This window comes from Lissotriton vulgaris, unplaced genomic scaffold (genome assembly GCF_964263255.1).
Source record: "Lissotriton vulgaris unplaced genomic scaffold, aLisVul1.2 SCAFFOLD_802, whole genome shotgun sequence".
NCBI lineage: Eukaryota > Metazoa > Chordata > Amphibia > Caudata > Salamandridae > Lissotriton > Lissotriton vulgaris.
This window is the reverse complement of record NW_028250238.1, coordinates 500,882-519,964: the sequence shown is the minus strand read 5'-3', so window position 1 is coordinate 519,964 and position 19,083 is coordinate 500,882. Positions and strand designations below refer to the sequence as shown.

The 19,083-nt window shown below is 49.7% G+C and overlaps 1 protein-coding gene across 1 annotated transcript in view; it reads right to left on the bottom strand.

The window, feature by feature from the left end:
* FURIN (furin, paired basic amino acid cleaving enzyme) overlaps positions 1–19,083 on the bottom strand; it is a 375,254-nt gene that overhangs the window by 37,635 nt on the left and 318,536 nt on the right. Inside the window, exon 12 of the mRNA XM_086950518.1 lies at positions 12,941–13,058. Within this exon, the coding sequence (XP_086806644.1) occupies positions 12,941–13,058 (118 nt within the window). The remainder of the gene's footprint in view (positions 1–12,940; positions 13,059–19,083) is intronic.

Genomic DNA, 19,083 nt, shown 5'->3' with positions numbered 1-19,083 from the left:
GTAACAACGGCGCCTTTGCTGGGCCTCGGACAGACCTCCGCGTGGCTGATCCCCATCAGGAGTAAGGCAAACGGTGCGCACTGAAGATGGATGCTGTGACGGGGGTGGCTGGGAGCTGGCTAAGAGTGCAGGATGCAGCCAGATGCAGGGGTGTCCCATTAATGGGTGGGGCTAGACCGTAAAACGTGGGCTTAGGCGAAAGGACGCAAGTATGCCTGCATGGGCAAATGCAGCAAGTGAGCTTTTCAGGAAGCGGGGAGGACTGTGTACTTTTTTTGACGAACATGAAGTGATAAGTAACATCCACTGAAGAAGGTGGGAGATCTCGATACCGTGTGCAACCAAACACAATGAGCCCTCTTGGGCAGAAGCGCACCTACAACCCTGCTGCTGCGCGTGCCTCGGAGAGCCGCGGATTGGGTGCGCGTGTGAGCGGTGCATGTCGGGAGGAGAGACAAAGTTTGTTTACTCTGGAAGATGATGCAGTTACCGACAACGTCGCCTAAATGAAAACAGGCTAACATATCAGGGGGCACGCACAGGGGTCGTGTGGAGGTATAGAAACGTCCTGAACAAGGAACATCTTCCATGTGTAGTGAGATGGGCTGCGAGTAAAGGCCGAGCTGTCACAAACCAGCAGCACATCGATTATGAAATTAAATGGAAGGAGCCCACAGAATTCAAACCTCACTTCACTGAGCTCCGGTACTGAAGCGAGCCTGCATACCTCGAGTCGGACCAAGATCCCAAGACAAACTGCGGAGACTCAGCCCTACAAAAGCCCCTTTGAATCCTCGCTGCAGGGCGGCTGGGAAGTGAAAGGGAAGTCTGTTTCTATGCCCTACAACCATTTCCAGGTCCTCTGAAAGAACTTCTGTCCTATGCATGGAGTGTGTGTCCACTGTCAGGACCGCGGAGACGGTACGCTCCCTGCGGGTGGAGGGAAGGCTGCTAGGAGGAGGCTTACTACTCCAGGTAATGAGGAGACCGCTCTCCTCAGCTCACCCCTAAGTGTCCCAAAACCACGGAGTCCCCTCCTCATCCTCTTGTGTAGTAATCCTAGCGCCCTCCATGTGCAGCCCGTACTCCTCTGGGTCCTCTGCAGCTTCGGTCAGTGCTACTCCCAGAGTCAACAGCACCTCACATGGAGTGTGCCTTCTCTTGCCTGGAGTACGCACCATCCTCCTTTTTCCTGCCTTCTTTATCGATTCGCTTTAATAGTAACTCTCGTATGACCTATTTCAGAAATACTACCTAGAGATAAGCGAGAGGACATCTCTACTCCTACATCACGAGTACCTTCTCTCCCACCATTCCACGAATATCCTCGCTAATACCTAGAGAATCATACTCCAGTATCACCTCTGAGTGCCTCCAACTCATCTTTAATTCCACACCTTCTCATAAAGTACACCCCTGCTCTAAAACTACTCCTTTCAAGCAGATTAGAACACTAATGATCACGTTATCTCTACTTCTCAAGTACCCTACTCCCACTTTTCGGTTGCCTTCCATCACTCAAACACAATCTCCGCGAGTCATTCTCTCCTTCCGCAGTTTCACTCCTTCACATGGAGTACAAACTACTCCAACTTAAAGTTTTAAGTCTCTCATTAATACCTTTACATATTTAGTACTCACTCTGTGCACTACCAGCAAAGATATTTAGATGTGTATGCTTAGTATCCATGTGCGAATAGCTTGATTTAGGAGTGCAAGCAATTCACAAAACATGAAATGACACTTGTAAGGAAAATGTCACCCTGTAAGCATTTATTCATGGCATGTAGTGCTGTAGATTCACATGCTCTGCATACTCTTACAATCTGTGCTGGGTATGGAGATGTGCAAGTTGTTTTTCGTTGAAGAAGTCTTTCAAGGGACACAGTGTGGTGACTCACCCTCTTGTTGGTAATACACATGGCCATAGACTACATTGTTAGATTGTTTTCCCACACGCCCGATGAGGATTAAAAGTGATGTAAAGCGATGTATAGAGAGATGTCTACCCAAAAGAGGGAAAATAGATAGTAAAGGACACTGCAATAGCCACAGGCATCCAGAAAGGAGTGGGTGCATGTGAATCTACAGCACTACATGCCACAAACGGATACTTGAAGGGAAACATTTTCTTTCGAGGCATGTGTGCCTGTAGATACATATGCCATGTACAGACTGTAAAGCAGTCATCCCAAAAGTGGTGGCCAGCCTATGTGTATAGCAGTAGATTGGAAGAGTGAACAGAATACTGCCTGGCCAACATTAGCCTGTTTGTGGGTTAGCAAATCCACACAGTAATGTTTTGTAAATCTGTGTGTTGTGCACCAGGTAGCCGCTTTGCATATGTAAGCTCTTGGAATGTTCTCCAGAAAGGCCATAGAAGATATTCTTCCGGCCCCCACTCAGAGTAGAGTGGGCTCTAGGAGAAATGGGCATGGTCCTTTTTGCTTTAGCATAGGTATGTGTGAATGCATCTCACAATCCCATCTGGCAATGTCTAATTTGGACAGAGCCTTCCCTTTGTGGGGTTTGGAGAAAGCAACAAAATGTTACCTAAATGGTTTAATTCTGTCAGAGTAGTATACGAAAGCTCAGTTTACATCAAATTGAGGCGAGCCCACTCCGCAACTAAGTCAAGTTGTTGGAAGTTGACAGGGAGCTCAAAAAACTGAATACGGTGGAACTGGGAGACCACCTTAGGGAGGAATCTGGGGTTAGTGCGGAGGACAACCATAGCCCTATGTACTTGGAAGAAATGGACTTCAATGGTTAGTGCTTGTAGCTCACTGACACACGAGTGTACAGAAATGCCAACTTCAAAGAGGGAAACTGGAGTGGGCAGGAGGGGAGGGGCTCGAATGGAGAACCCATGAATCTTGTCGGTACAATGTTAAAATTCCGTGCCTGGGCTGGCTGGACCTGATGGGGAAGGATTCTCTTAAGACCCTCCACGAAAGGCTTAATGATTGGAATCCCGAAGAGAGGGATGTGTTGGGTGTTCTGACGAAAGGCGGCCACAGCGGCTAGGTGTAACCGTATGGAGGTGAAAGCCAGTCCGCAAGCCTGCAAGTGAAGCACGTAACAATGTCCTGCACTGTGTTCGATAAAGGATCAATTTGTTTTGAGTGACAGTAGACGACAAACCTCTTCCACTTGGCTGCATAACAAGCATGGGTGGTAGGTCTGAGGGCTTCCTAGAGAACGGCAATGCATTCAGATAGAAGTTTAAGGTACCCAAATTCTAGGATCTAAGAAGCCAGATTGCAAGGTCGAGAGACTTGGGGTGTGGGTGCTGATTTCTCCATGGTTTTAAGGTTGAAGGTCCGGCCTGTTGGGGATCTTCTCATGCAGAACCAGTGAGAGTTTAAGCCAAGTGGTAAACCAGGACTGGCAGGCTCATGTGGGAAACACCAGGATGAGGGTGGGAGACCTCTGCTTAAGCCTCCGAACCACAAATGGAAGTAGTGGGAGAGGCGGAAAAGTGTAGACAAATACCCCGGACTAACTAATCCATTGTGCACTGCTGTTGGAATGTGGGTGTGGAGGTGAAGTTTGGGCATTTGGCGTTTTCTGCTGTGGTGAAGGTCTATTTCTGGGAAGTCCCATCGCCCGAAGTACTGTAGGAGGACTTGCAAGTAGAGTACCCATTTGTGGACTTGTAGCCGCATCCTGCTGAGGAGGGTGGCAAAGTTGTCCATTCCCGAAAGGTACTCCGCTAGCAAATGGATTTTGTGGTGGGGAGCCCACCGCCAAATTCTCTGGGCTAGCTGAAAGCTTTGGGGAGATCAGTGCTGCCCGGTTTCTGAAGGGAATACATTACTGTTCTATTGTCCATCCAGATAAGAAAGACCTTGCCTGTCAGGTGAGGTAGGGAATCCTTCAACGCTAGGTTAATGGCTAGGAGTTCCAGGTAGTTTATGTGGAGGCCCTGGTGTCTGGGCATCCACTTGTCCTGGACAGTCTGATGCTTTAAGTGCGCACCCCATTCTGTAAGGGAGGGGTTCATTGTAAAGGTCCTCTGCAGAAGTGGGTCGAGAAAAGGCCGCCCAAGGTATAGGTTGTTGGTGTTCCACGACTACACCGCGAAAAGTGCAGAAGCAGATCAACAACAGATCCCCCCCCTAATGAACCTCCGCTTGAGACCATTGTTTCGCTCGGCATTCCTGCAATGGATGCATGTGTAATCTGGCACGAGGCACTGTATCAATGCAGGACGCCATCACTCCAAGGAGGCGCATGACTCCTGATCGTGACCTGGTGGTGTGGTTGGAAGAAGAGGAATCAGTGCCTGAAAGTACCAGACCCTGGCAGGACTTGGATAGGCCATGCCAACCTCTGAAGTGAGAATTGCCTCAAGTAAGTTTGGATTTGTGGGAGGAATTTTGTGGTGTTGATGGTAAACTCTAACAAGTGTAGGAGACTTATTGTGATGTGTGTGTGTATGTATGCGGCATTGCTGGCAGTTGGCACCCTTGATTAGCCAGTCATCCAGGTAGGAGAAGACCTGAACGTCCTGTCTGCACAAATGAGTGGTCACTACTGCAAGGCACTTGGGGAACATCCAGGGTGCAGTGGTGACCCTGTAAGGGAGCACTCCAAACTGGTAATGCTTCCCACTAAATACAAACCTGACATATTGGTGATGCACCAGGTATATTGGTATATGGAAATAATCACCCTTCAGGTAGAAAGCGGTCAAGAAAGTCACCTTATTACAACAGCAGGATGACACCCTTGAAGTGTTGTCATGTGGAAATGCTCTGACAGATGTACTCATTTAGGAGCCTGCAGTCCAAAATGGGTCTAGGAGAACCACCCTTTAGGGAATTAGGAAGTATAGAGAATATACTCCCATGGCACGTTGTTTATGAGGGAGGGGTTCTATAGCCCCTTTGAGAAGGAGAGTATTTCCCTCTTCCCCAAGTAGTCTTTGGTGTTTCGGAGTGAGTTTGTGTTTGCGAGGTGGATCGGTGCCAGGCGTGCAAGTGAGCTCCAGGGAATAACCATGTTGGATAATCTCCAGCACCCACTGGTCAGAGGTGATGTTCCACCATGTGTGAAAGAACCCCTGAAGGCACCCTTTGACGGGTGTTGTGTAATCAGGGGTGTGGAAGTTTGTGGGTGGGTAGTTGGAAAAGGCAAGTCAGGATTTGGTGGTAGCTCCTTTGGGGAGCCCACCTTTACCTCTGCCTTTTGAATTGCCCCTGTTGGGTCCCCTGGAATAGACTCTGGGAGAGGACTGCTGGAAATGTGGATGCTGGTAGAATGTGGAGGAGTCAGGGTGTGGTCTTTGAGCCTCTATGATAGGGTGTGCGATGGAAGAAGCCACAAAGAGTAAGAGTTTGTAGGGTGCCCATAGCCTTTGCTGTCTATGTATTTTTTTAAACATCTTTTGCTAGTGTCTGGTCTACCTGTGGACTGAATAAATGTGGACCATCAAACGGCACGTTAAGCAGGTTCTGCGGTACGTCCGCCTTCAAGCTGGAGATACGGAGCCAGGCGTGCTTGCCCAGGAGGATACTAGAGTTTACCCCTCTGGCGGTAGTATCAGTGGCATTTAAAGCATGGTGGTGTAAGATCTATTTTCCCCTCAGAGATGATCTCATAACCCCTTTTCCTGTGCTCCTCTGGGAGAAGTTGGTGAAGCGCCTCCATCTCATCCTAAAGGGTGCAGTCATATCTCAATCAGGTTTCTTGTAGAGCGCAACTACTCACCCGTTGGGGTCTCAAGGCGCTCAGGGGAGTTATCTGCGGTTCAGGCGAAGGGCCAGCTCTTGAGGTTCTTCATGATTTGAGGCAGTCATGGGGATTGACGGATGTGTAGCAGCAGGGAGTTCCAGGTCTTCGCAGCGAGGTAGGAGAAGGATCGCCCTCCAGCCAAGGTCTTGCAGATCCCTGGGATGAAGGCCAGGGCCATTTGGGTGGAGCAGAGATGTTGGTGGTAGAGGTATGGAGGGCCTGCACTGTGGAGGGTTTTGTTGGCATGCATTAGGAGCTTGAAGGTGATGCTTTTGCTGTTCATGAGCCAGTGGCAGTCTCTCAGGTACCCAGTGATGTGGCTGCAGTGGAGGATGTTGAGGATAAGTCTGGCAGAGGCGTTCTGGATGTTTTACAGTTTCTTTAGGAGTTTTTTGGTGGTGCCGGGATAGAGTGCATTGCCGCAGGCGAGTCTGCTGCAGACAAGCGCATGGGTGACCATTAACCTGGACTCGGTGAGCATCAACTTGAACATCTTCCTGAGCAGTGAGATTAGGAGGCCTGGATTTGTCAGTTCATTGAGAGCGAGGAGTCCATGATTATGTCAAGGTTGTGTACGTGGTTCTTGGGCATGGGTCCGAGCACTGCGGGCCACCAGGAGTCGTCCCAGGCAGAGGGGGTGGAGCCTCGGAGGAGGACTAAATCTTGTCTGAGTTGAGTTTGAGGCAGCTGTCCTTCATCCAGGGGGCGACTGCCTTCGTCCAGTTGTGGAAGTTGATCTTGGCAGCTGTGGGTTCGTCGATGAGGGGGAAAAGCAGCAGGGTGTCATCGGCTTAGGAGACTATGTTGAGACTGGTTTCAGACAATAGCGACAAGTGGGGCCACGTAGAAGTTGAAGAGAGTGGAGCTCAGGGAGGAGCCATGAGGCACTCCACAGCTGATCTCTGTGGGTTCTGGGAGATCTGGAGAGCAGCCCAACAGATTTAGCAATACGCCAATGGTTGGCTTATTGCGTGGCCACCCTTTGCCCCTCAGCGGCTACATGTTTGCTTTCCTCATCTGGTGGAGGGGCATCGTTAGTAGTCTGGTAGTCGACCTTCTTACTGGCAGTAGCAACAAGGAAGTCCGGAAGTTCTACATGTAGAAGGTATCAGTAGGGGAGGCCTTGCACTTTTGTCCACCCTGGGATTAATGAGCCTACTGTGGACAGAGTCTTGAAATGTCAGAAGTATGCCACAGCATGCCCTTGAGCATGGGAAGGAACTGGGTAAAACAGTGGGTGGAGGAGAAAATCTCAAATAGAAAATAATCTTCTAGAAATTCAGTGTGGAGATCTACCTAATAGAAGGTGGCGGCCCTAGAAACTGCGCTTAAACAGTGCAGTGGCAGGTCTGAGACACTTTTGAGAGGCTACTTGTGTGAGTGGCACAATCAGTGCTGCAGGCCCACCAGTAGCATTTAAATTATGGGTCCTTGGCACACCTGTGCACATTGCTGTGGACTTATTAGTAACTCAAATTGACCAATCAGGGAAAAACCAACCCCATAACTCAATTTATAGTAGGAGCACTTGCACTTTAGTACTGATCAGCAGTACTAAAGGGGGCAGAAACAATAAACCAGCAAAAATGATGTCCAGCATACCACCAAAACCAGGAGGTCAGAAAGCAAAAAGACAGAGGAAACACACCATAAGGTGCCAGGTCTAACAGGTCGGTAGTTGGATGCTCTGGTTGAAGTGGGATTGTGAAACTACTTTTGGTAGAAATTGTAAATTTGTCCTTAGCACCATCTTATCATTGTGGTTTTGGAAGTATGAGTCTAAGTTGGTAAGTATTTGTAGCTCACTCACCCTGCAAAGCGATGTGATCACTACTAGAAAGGCAGTTCTGAGAGTTAGGAACTTCAGTTCTGCCCTGTGCATGGGTTCAAACAGGTCTACCATCAGCAGTGTGAATACTATGTTCAAGTTCCACATTGGCGCTGATCTTAGTGGTTCCACCTCCTTTGATCCTTCTTGGAACTTGTCAAAGCCAGTAGCATGAAGAAGCTGTTAACATTGTCCAGTAGGTGAGTGAAGTGTGTTAGTACCAAGCTGTGCTCTATCCTCCTTTTTTCGTGACCCCGGCACCATTGGATGCATTTGATCCACGTGGCTGTGTAGCACTTGTGTGCTCGGTCTTCTTGCTTCCCCAAGTATTTCCACTGCTTGGGGGAGGGGGCAGGGGGCAGCTGAGAATTTCTGATTTCTTGGTATTTGGAGCCATGCTGTTAAATTGAGTGTGGCTGCCTCTGTTATGTTATGTTATGTGTTTTTATTAGGCGCACAGATGCTCCAGCCAAGGAGCGTCCTGGCGCCCGACCAGGATCACATATCTTCCCATTTTCCATAGATAGTAGGTTCAGCAATGTCTTTATGGATATGATCAGCCCACTGGACGTCTCCAGTAGGTCAGAGTACCATATCTATCTGACCCACCTTGAGGAAAGTAGGAGTGGCATCCTTGACGGTTTGAATTTGTTCAATACATTTTTTATCAGGGTAATTGGTGGAGAGGCGTATACAACTCCCTGACCAATTTATCGATGGGACATTCCATTTGGACTGGTGGTCTGGCTATCCAGACATGAAGTCTTGAAATTCTGCATTCTCTGTGCTTGCAAATAGATCTAGGTTTGGAGTGCCCAATTTCCTGAACACGTCTTCCAGCACCTCTTGTTTTATCACCTTTTCTGCTTAGTATGTCTGCCTCAGTGTTCTGTTCTTCTGGGAGGTGTATCACCATGAGAGTTGTGTAACATTGGAGTGTCCACTTTCATCTCTCCTGTTCTAGTTTTGATAGTAGGAACATCTTTGTTCCTCCCTTTCTATTGAGGTAGAACATTGCCCTGGTGTTTACCACTTGGATCAGCACGGTCTGTCCTTTTACATGTGCATGGAAGGCGTTTAATGCTAGGAAGACAATCTTCAGTCCCACTGGGCGTATATGTTTCACTGTACCCGCTTCAGAGGCCCCTGACCTTAAAGTTTTCCAGGTGGGCTCCTCAACCCTTGTGGGAGCTGGTAGTTTAAAAATAGTCCTACCGTTACATTCCTTGTGTTCTACCATTCCACTTCTTTCTGAACCTTTGCAGTGACAACCACTAGATCAGAGGTCTTCAAACTTTTGGATGTCGAGACCCCCCTGTCAACATTTTGAAGCGCAAGGACCCCCTCCTGACAAAAGTTTCTAAACCTCTAGGTTATGAGGAAGGTGAGGACCAAATTATGTGACAGGCTTGACTAAATTGTGCGAGTAGAAAATGTAAATAATGTTCTGCGATGCTGCGTATTCTGGGGTAGCATTGCTTTATTATTTAGAATTATTTTAAACACAGTAATACTGAGGAAAGATTTCACCCCATCAGTACCAGTTTATAACCAAAATACAGCAATTAACATCAGAAAGATGTCTAGTCAACCTCTGTGAAGGGCCTCCCAATCCGCTGAAATACACGCTGCCACATTAGAAGCTCACCTGGCCATGGCCGGGAGCAGCAAGGGTGCATTCAAACCGTGGCAGTCTTGTGCAGAGTTAAGCAGTTTACCCATGCCCCTTTCCTCTCACCCCCTTCCTTCCATCCCTCTCTTCTCTCCTCTCCCAGCCCCGGATCCCTCTCTCACATTGCAGGCAGATGGTTATTAGCCCCAGGACTCCTTTTGGTAACAGTAGCGCACTACAAATATAAATAATAGGCAGAAGCAGGGGATCCACTAGACGCGAACTTCGGGGGGGGGGGGGGGTGCAGCAGCACTGGTCGCACACGGTGCAACAGTCTATCCACCTTCTCCATGAATTCCCTCAGTATCACTCACCAACAATACACCTCATCTCTCTATATCACCTGTCTGACTAACATTTCATTTTTTTATAGCGCTACTCATAGTTTACTCTCACTCAGTTCTGTGATGTGCATGGTACATCTTCTTTGTACCAGGCACTTTAACCTTCTGCACGAGTGCCCATGTGACTGCACGGTGAGCAATGCAACAGTGTGAGAGTAGGGTAAAAGGAGTGACTGCAGGGTGAGTGAAATGAAAAATTGCACTTATATAGCGGGTAACTACCCGGAGGCCTCGCAGCGCTTTGGACTGATTGCTTGTGGCGAGCTCAGGGTGAATCAACAAGCTTTTGCGAACAAGTGCGTTTTTAAGGCCTTTCTGAAGGACATACGGTTATTGTTCTCTCGAACGGAAAGGGGGAGAGAGTTCCAAAGCTTGACCACAGTATGGGAAAAGGAGCGACCGCCCCAGCGAGCTTTGTTGATTTTAGTAGTAGTTGCAAGCTGTAAAGAACTAGAGCGCAAGGCTAAGGACGGTGCATAAGGCGTAGCTATGGGGTGCAGAATTGCCGGGCCGGTGCGATGAAAAGATTTGTGCACAATGCACATGGCCTTGAACTGCACTCTGGCCGCTACTGGGAGCCAGTGAAGTTCTTTCAGAGCTTTCTTGGCTGACTGCCAGCGGGGAATGTTATACAGTAGTCGGGCAGCACAGTTTTGCGTAACTTGGAGCCTATAGGTCACTGCTGCCGGGGCTCCTATGTATAGGGCATTCCATATGAATTTGGGTTCGGCTGTAAGTGCAGTGTGGGACGAATTAGTGCATGGTTAGTGATGGCTTTGTTTGAGTGAGCTACAGATTGAGCAGTAAGGGTGGGGGGGACAGATGAGTGAAGTGTCACATGAGTGCAGGGTGAGAAGTGTGCTTGTGTGACTGCAGGGTGAGGTACAGAGTGAACAATGCAAGCGAATTTTTAGGGCAGAGTGATCACTGTGAGAGCAGGGTGAGCGGGTGAATGTTGTGAGTGCATGGTGATCAGTGTGAGTGCATGGTGATCAGTGTGAGTGCAGGGTGATCGCTGGGAGTGCAGGGTGATCGCTGGGAGTGCAGGGTGATCGCTGGGAGTGCAGGGTGATCGCTGGGAGTGCAGGGTGAACGTGGTATACCCAGTATTCTCAGGTGTGCGGCTACTACAGCTAGGCATTTTGTGAACATCCTTAGTACACATTTTATTCCAAAGAGTAACACTCTAAAGTGGTAGTGTACCTTGGCTAAGATGAATCGGAGGGAACGTCTCTCGTCTTTGGTTTATAGTGGCCATGTAATCTTCCCTCTTTAGGAGTGGGATTACCTCATGTAGTGTGGTCATCTTGAAGTGTTGTGTTCGTATAAACTTGTTTAGATATCAGAGGTCTAGTATAGGTCTCAGTGATAGGTCTAGTTTGGGTACTTAGAAGTATGCAGAGTAGATACCTCTTCCTGTCTCCATGGGGAGGGGGCGGGGTGAGGAACTCTTTCTATCGATTTTTTTAATGAGGTCTTTGATATTCTGCTGCAGTTGCATGAGTTCTTGTTCCCTTAAGGGTATTTTCTTTGGAAGAATGGGTTGCAGGGTCTCCAGTTCTATGCAGTAGCTGTGCTTTATTATGCTTAGTATACAGTTGTCTGAGGAGACTGATGTGTCCTCCTGGGTAATGCACCATATAAAACAGCAAGCACATTGCTATTCGCAAACTGCACTTCTATAGAGTCTTCAGCCAAAAAGGACCCATAACAGTTTAAAGTGTATTCCAGTTCAGAGCTGGAGTAAATGAAGCACCACCTACTGCTACACATAGGTGCAGAAACACCCTCCCTTGGAAAATACTCTAGGTAGGGAATTACCGTATTAGGAAATGGGGTTAAAGGAATACATTTTAACCTTTTCCGTGCTGATGATTGAACCGCTCCGTCATCAGCCCCGGTGGCGCTGTGCTGATGACGGAGCGGTTCCGTCATGATCCGCCCGACGCGCCTGCGAGGCGCTGATTTCGCCCCTGCGCGGCGCGTTCTATTGAGCGGGCGGGGCCATGATGGAACCGCTCTGTCATGAGCATAGCTCAACCGAGGCTGTTGACGGAGCGCTTCTGTCACCAGCATGGGCGCGCCACGCGGCCCCCCCCCCGCCCCTTAGCGCTGCGGCGGAATAGCCGCCGCAGCGAAGGTGTTAACTTTTTAAAAATATATAAATAAATTTTAATGTAAATAAGTAAATATTAATGTTTTATTAAACAATAGTTTAATAGCTTTCATTTCGAAATATAATTTTCTAAAAAAACATTTTAATTAATTTGATACATAACTTAGTATTGTTTAATACTTAAAAAAATCAAGTTTAAAAAAAATACTTACAAAAAATAATTTCAATTTACTTTAGTATTCTTAATTTAAATTGTTAATTTAAAACATTAACAATTGTTATTAATTTCCCCTATACCTACAGTAGTTGGACCTCGATCCTAATTGAAAAGGTGTCCACAAAGTGTGTGGAAGATTAAATAGGGTTGTAAAGTTACTACCAGTAATAACTTTGCCATCACGTATGCCATCCGCCATGTTTCAAGTGGTGGGAACATGCAGGTATACATTTTAGTAACCATACTTGTAAATGGAGAATAGCCAAAAGTAGTAAAGTTACTCAAAATTGTCCGAACAATCTTGTACATGTATATTTAAGTTTGTTAATAGCCTCCTACATTTTACATTCCCTTACAACGTTTTGCATTTAAAATGTGATTTATAATAATACACATTATTCTATAAAGCACATTTAAAATATTAGCACAGCATGAAGCACTACTGCTAAACAAAGCCGGCCCTCACCACTGCTACTTTTGTTACTTGGGCCGATATTGTAGCATCGCTGCAAAACTGGCCCCCAGTGACAAAAATACCCCGCAGCACTCCAAATCCAGCCCCCAGCCTCCCAAATAAATGTCCGATGCCTGCTACGCCAGTCCGGCTCTGTCACCTTAGTTGCTGGCAGCAGACATTGTGATATCAGAACTCAACTGTAATAACTTACAACAGTCGAGTTCTGAGTCTTTTCTTGACGATCGGTGACTGGGTGCGTCACAAGTTGCCGATTATAAAGAAACAAGGTACTGGCATTTATATAGGGATTACAAAATCCCATGTATTCTATATACACACACACAGACTCCTACAGAAAACACTATTCAGCATAAACCCAGGCACACATTTAGTATGAACCGGATGAGCAGAAAGCAGTTGTTTCCCACTCTGGCTAATCAGAGGTATTGGCAGCTCTCTGACGAAACCAAATGAAACAGGTTTACATCTATCTGCATGTAGCATGTGGAACATCGAAAAACATGTTGTCTTGCATGACAGCAAAAATATTCAATGGCAGTTACTTACTTTGGTTCAGTGAGCATGTCAATGACGCATTTTCTCTGTGGCCCCACAGTAGTCCAGTTCTTGGCAAGAGACACCATGGCACCAGCATCAAGCAGGCCATAACCGTATGAATGGCTCACTGTGAACAGAGAAAGACCCATTTTTTTTATTGAGCAGCCACCATATATATTAGACTCCTTTTTAGTAGGGAAACAAGCAGGCGATAAACTGGTTTACAATTTCTAAAACATTAAGAATTATAAAAGCATACATTTAACAAGCATTTGCAATGCAGTAGGTCTCGCATTAGTTAAATGCATAGCTATTGGCTTTGTAAATAGAAAAGTAATATGTCCAGGAAACAATTATATATATTTTTAATAAATGTTTTATTTATTGACTTTGGTTACAAGAGCAAATACATAGAACAAAAAGTTGTTTGTCCGCCATATTACTTTTACAATTGCAAAGCTAATAGCCCTACATCCAAATAATGCGAGACCTTTTGCATTGCCAATGTGTGTTGTTTCGGTCACTGAAGAACCATTGAAAAGCAACCTCCAGGACTGGACGCACACTGATGCATGTTGCAGACCTTGTGCTGCTTTGCTCTGCACTCTAGCGCCTCCTAACCACAATCACGGAATTGGCGCTTTGAAGGTGTCCACAATCAGTCACCATACCTTAGCATATGTAAAAGGAGTGGAAACACCATTTGTTCAGTACACTGGAGGTCAAATGTTATTCCGAATGAGGAGGAGAAAAAACTTCAAGATAAAATCCGGCCAATTTAGCAAACATCTGATTTGATCAGTAAAGCGGTTTTAGGCATCACAGCAATACAATAACTCAAGCATTGGCAAAGGCTGCAAGTCAAGCAGGCGCTCATGTTGTTGCTAATGCTGAAAGTTTAGCAGCACGCACCCGGGGAGGGATGGCAAGGAGGATCAAGCTGTTGCGCTGCCTTAACAAGAACAAAGAACAGAAGGGGGCAACTGCTAAAGTTAAAGCGTGCTGTGCTTGTAAAAAATATATAATACAGATTAAAAGGAGCAAGTTGCAAGGAAAAGAAAGGCGCGCGGCCGCTACAGTTACAGTGTGCTGCCATAATTAACAAGCACTGGCGTTGCCAATAGGTTTCGCATTTGGAAAGTTGGAGCTATTGGCATTGTCAATAATGTATAAATATAAAATGTCATTTACAAAACCAAAAGCTCCAACTTTCCAAATGCAAAACCTATTGGCAACGCCAGTGCTTGTTCATGGTTAAAGTGAATCGCATTGGCTTCGAAGCGCCTCTGTAGCCGTTGTGAACGGGTAGCATTTGCTACGAGTGGTTTTAGTTAAGTCTTTTCTGGCACGTTGCCATCAACATGACAACCGAGTATGCTGCTATTAAAATTATCTTGTTGCTTTCTCCTCATAAATTTACAGTGTTGATATGCTGGCAAGTGGCCGGAGGGAAGCCGGATGGGGGCGGGAGAGCCTGGTGGGGGGGCGGGAATGCGAGCGAGGGGAGGAGAAGTGTGGCAGGCGGATTAGGGAGATGCACGTGCTTGTGTGGTCACGTGACCCGCTTTTGTGGTCACGTGACTCACATGCACTGTGAAAAAACCGCAGTGGTTTGACGAGTCGATGGAGCACTTGAATTCTCGCCTATTACATTCGCAAGCGAATGATAATAGGCGAAACCTAAAAAAAAAATTAGGTAGATGAAACGGTTCAAGCAAAGCGGCGCCGGTGCAGGAAAGCTGGTCGTGCTTGCAGTAAAGAAAATCATTAAAGAAAATGGTGCTCTCAGACTGAAATTAAGACATAACGTGTAACAGAAGTAAAAGGACCAGTCATCATGGGAGGTTACAAATTAATACTAGGCGGTACTAAGGAGTGGCAAGTAAGCACAGTCCACAAAAACAAAACAAAAAACAAGCATTGGCATAGCCAATAGGTCTTGCCTTTGGGACCTTATAAGTGTTTAACCATGTAGTATATTATAGATTACATGAGAACAGACATACAAGACATTAAAGTTTGTGGTACATCAATGGTGGATGAGTTTAGTTTCTAACAGGTTTACGTTTTGAGCAATATCCACACAATATAGAACATTTATAAAGAGCAATATCGCACCGAAAATTTGTTTAGATCAAATAATCGGCCAATAAAGCAGGGAGCAGCCTGCATCCCAAAAAGGTGCGTGGCAAAGGGGGCACAAGGAGTGAGCTGCAGGGCGTCCTCTTCGCATGGGAATCCAGGGTGAGAGCATCATCTAAGATCACACCTAGATTCTTAACTTCCTTCTTGGGCATAGGCGGTGAGCCCAATGTAGGGGGCCACCACCGCTCGTCCCACTTTTGAGTGTCCGGGCCAACCAGGAGGACTTCAGTCTTAGATGAATTTAACTGAAGACAGTTCTCCGTAAGCCAGCTGGAAATGGCCACGATATCCTCTTGGAATTTGGCTTGATCACCAACGATGTTATTAGAGAAGGTGAAGATCAGCTGTGTATCGTCCGCATAAGATATTAGTTCGATGTTACGTTCCCTGGCCAATGTGGCCAGGGGGCGGACATACACATTAAACAGCGTGGGGCTGAGGGCAGAGCCCTGAGGAACACCACAGCCCAATGGAAAACTGCCGGATGAGTACGGGGGGGCATGAACCTGGAAGGAACGGTCAGATAGAAATGACACGAACCAGTCCAGAGCATCCTCTCTGACACCTATCTCCCATAGCCTCTTGACTAGGATCCCATGGGAGACGGTGTCGAACGCCGCACTCAAATCTAGCAGCACCACAGCTGAGGTGTCACCCCTGTCTTGTGCCACCCTTAGATGTTCTGTGACGGCCAGTAAGGCTGACTCCGTGCTATGTTTGGCACGGAATCCGTTCTGAGACTCCTCCAAGATCCCATTAGTCTCCAGAAAATCCGTCAGAGTAGAATTGACGTGTGCCTCCATTACTTTGGCCAAGTAAGGAAGCAGCGAGATAGGCCGGAAACTTTCTGGCTTAGAGGGGTCCAGGGTGGGTTTTTTTAAGTGATGTTGTGATGGCGAAAGAGTGATGCTGTGGCGTTCAGTGATGCTGTGGTAGCACATAGTGATGTTGTGCACCCTGACTGATGCTGTGGTGGTGTGGAGTGGAGTGATGCTGTGCTAGGTTTTGTTTTGCTATCCTATGTTTTGTTTTGCTATTAAGTTTTGTTTTGCTATCCAATGCTTTGATTTGTTATGTTGTGCTATGCTAGGTTTTGTTGTGCTATGCTAGGTTTTGTTATGCTTGGTTTTGCTATGCTATGCTTTAGGCTATGTTTTGCTATGTTTTGTTTTGCTATGCTTTGTTGGGAGGGTGAGTGAGGGAGAGAGAGTGGGTGAGGCGGAGAGAGTGGGTGAGGCGGAGAGAGTGGGTGAGGCGGAGAGAGTGGGTGAGGCGGAGAGAGTGGGTGAGGCGGAGAGAGTGGGTGAGGGAGAGAGAGTGGGTGAGGGAGAGAGAGTGGGTGAGGGAGAGAGAGTGGGTGAGGGAGAGAGAGTGGGTGAGGGAGAGAGAGTGGGTGAGGGAGAGTGGGTGAGGGAGAGTGGGTGAGGGAGAGTGGGTGAGGGAGAGTGGGTGAGGGAGAGTGGGTGAGGGAGAGTGGGTGAGGGAGAGTGGGTGAGGGAGAGTGGGTGAGGGAGAGTGGGTGAGGGAGAGTGGGTGAGGGAGAGTGGGTGAGGGAGAGTGGGTGAGGGAGAGTGGGTGAGAGAGAGTGGGTGAGAGAGAGTGGGTGAGGGAGAGAGTGGGTGAGGGAGAGAGTGGGTGAGGGAGAGAGTGGGTGAGGGAGAGAGTGGGTGAGGGAGAGAGTGGGTGAGGGAGAGAGTGGGTGAGGGAGAGAGTGGGTGAGGGAGAGAGTGGGTGAGGGAGAGAGTGGGTGAGGGAGAGAGTGGGTGAGGGAGAGAGTGGGTGAGGGAGAGAGTGGGTGAGGGAGAGAGTGGGTGAGGGAGAGAGTGGGTGAGGGAGAGAGAGTGGGTGAGGGAGAGAGAGTGGGTGAGGGAGAGAGAGTGGGTGAGGGAGAGAGAGTGGGTGAGGGAGAGTGGGTGAGGGAGAGTGGGTGAGGGAGAGTGGGTGAGGGAGAGTGGGTGAGGGAGAGTGGGTGAGGGAGAGTGGGTGAGGGAGAGTGGGTGAGGGAGAGTGGGTGAGGGAGAGAGTGGGTGAGGGAGAGAGTGGGTGAGGGAGAGAGTGGGTGAGGGAGAGAGTGGGTGAGGGAGAGAGTGGGTGAGGGAGAGAGTGGGTGAGGGAGAGAGTGGGTGAGGGAGAGAGTGGGTGAGGGAGAGAGTGGGTGAGGGAGAGAGTGGGTGAGGGAGAGAGTGGGTGAGGGGGAGAGTGGGTGAGGGGGAGAGGGTGAGGGGGAGAGAGGGCGAGCGGGAGAGGGCGAGCGGGAGAGGGCGAGCGGGAGAGGGCGAGGGCGTGAGGGTGAGGGGGAGAGGGTGAGGGGGAGAGGGCGAGCGGGAGAGGGCGAGCGGGAGAGGGCGAGCGGGAGAGGGCGAGCGGGAGAGGGCGAGCGGGAGAGGGCGAGCGGGAGAGGGCGAGCGGGAGAGGGCGAGCGGGAGAGGGCGAGCGGGAGAGGGCGAGCGGGTGAGCGGGTGAGGGTGAGCGGGTGAGGGTGAGCGGGTGAGGGTGAGTGGGTGAGGGTGGGCGAGGGTGAGTGTGAGGGTGAGTGTGTGTGTGAGGGCGTGTGTGTGTGAGGGTGTGTGAGGGTGAGCGAGGGAGGGTGAGGGTGTGTGAGGGTGAGCGAGGGAGGGTGAGGGTGTGTGAGGGTGAGCGAGGGAGGGTGAGGGTGTGTGAGGGTGAGCGAGGGAGGGTGAGGGTGTGTGAGGGTGAGCGAGGGAGGGTGAGGGTGTGTGAGGGTGTGTGAGGGTGGGCGAGGGTGGGGGTGAGGGTGGGCGAGGGTGGGGGTGAGGGTGGGTGAGGGTGTGTGAGTGCGAGGGTGTGGGGGTGCGAGGGTGTGAGGGAGAGAGGGGGCGTGAGGGAGAGAGGGGGCGTGAGGGAGAGAGGGGGCGTGAGGGAGAGAGGGGGCGTGAGGGAGAGAGGGGGCGTGAGGGAGAGAGGGGGCGTGAGGGAGAGAGGGGGCGTGAGGGAGAGAGGGGGCGTGAGGGAGAGAGGGGGCGTGAGGGAGAGAGGGGGCGTGAGGGAGAGAGGGGGCGTGAGGGAGAGAGGGGGCGTGAGGGAGAGAGGGGGCGTGAGGGAGAGAGGGGGCGTGAGGGTGAGAGGGGGCGTGAGGGTGAGAGGGGGGAGTGTGTGGGGGGAGGGTGTGTGAGGGTGAGGTGTGTGTGAGGGGTGTGTGAGGGGGATGTGACAGTGAGGGGGAAGGGGGTGAGAGGGGGTGTGAGTGAGGGGGAGGGTGAGGGTGAGGGTGGGTGAGGGTGTGTGAGGGAGGGTGAGGGGATGAGGGTGTGTGAGGGGGTGAGGGTAAGGGGTGAGGGTGTGGGGGTGCAAGGGTGCGGGGGTGCAAGGGTGCGGGGGTGCGTGAGTGTGAGTGAGGGGGTGTGAGGGTTAGGGGGTGTGAGGGTTAGGGGGGGTGAGGGTTAGGGGGGGTGAGGGTTAGGGGGGGTGAGGGTTAGGGGGGGTGAGGGTTAGGGGGGGTGAGGGTTAGGGGGGGTGAGGGTTAGGGGGGGTGAGTGAGAGTGAGGGGGTGAGTGAGAGTGAGGGGTGAGTGAGAGTGAGGGGGTGAGTGAGGGAGGGGGTGAGAGAGTAAGGGGGTGAGAGAGTAAGGGGGTGAGTGAGTAAGGGGGTGAGAGAGTGAGGGGGTGAGAGAGTGAGGGGGGTGAGAGAGTGAGGGGGTGAGAGAGTGAGGGGGTGAGAGAGTGAGGGGGGTGAGAGAGTGAGGGGGTGAGAGAGTGAGGGGGTGAGAGCGTGAGGGGGTGAGAGCGTGAGGGGGGTGAGAGAGTGAGGGGGTGAGAGAGTGAGGGGGTGAGAGAGTGAGGGGGTGAGAGAGTGAGGGGGTGAGAGAGTGAGGGGGGTGAGAGTGTGAGGGGGTGAGAGAGTAGGGGGGTGAGAGAGTAGGGGGGTGAGAGAGTAGGGGGGTGAGAGAGTAGGGGGGTGAGAGAGTAGGGGGGTGAGAGTGAGGGGGGTGTGAGAGTGAGAGAGAGAGGGTGTGAGGGTGAGCGGGTGTGAGGGTGAGCGGGTGTGAG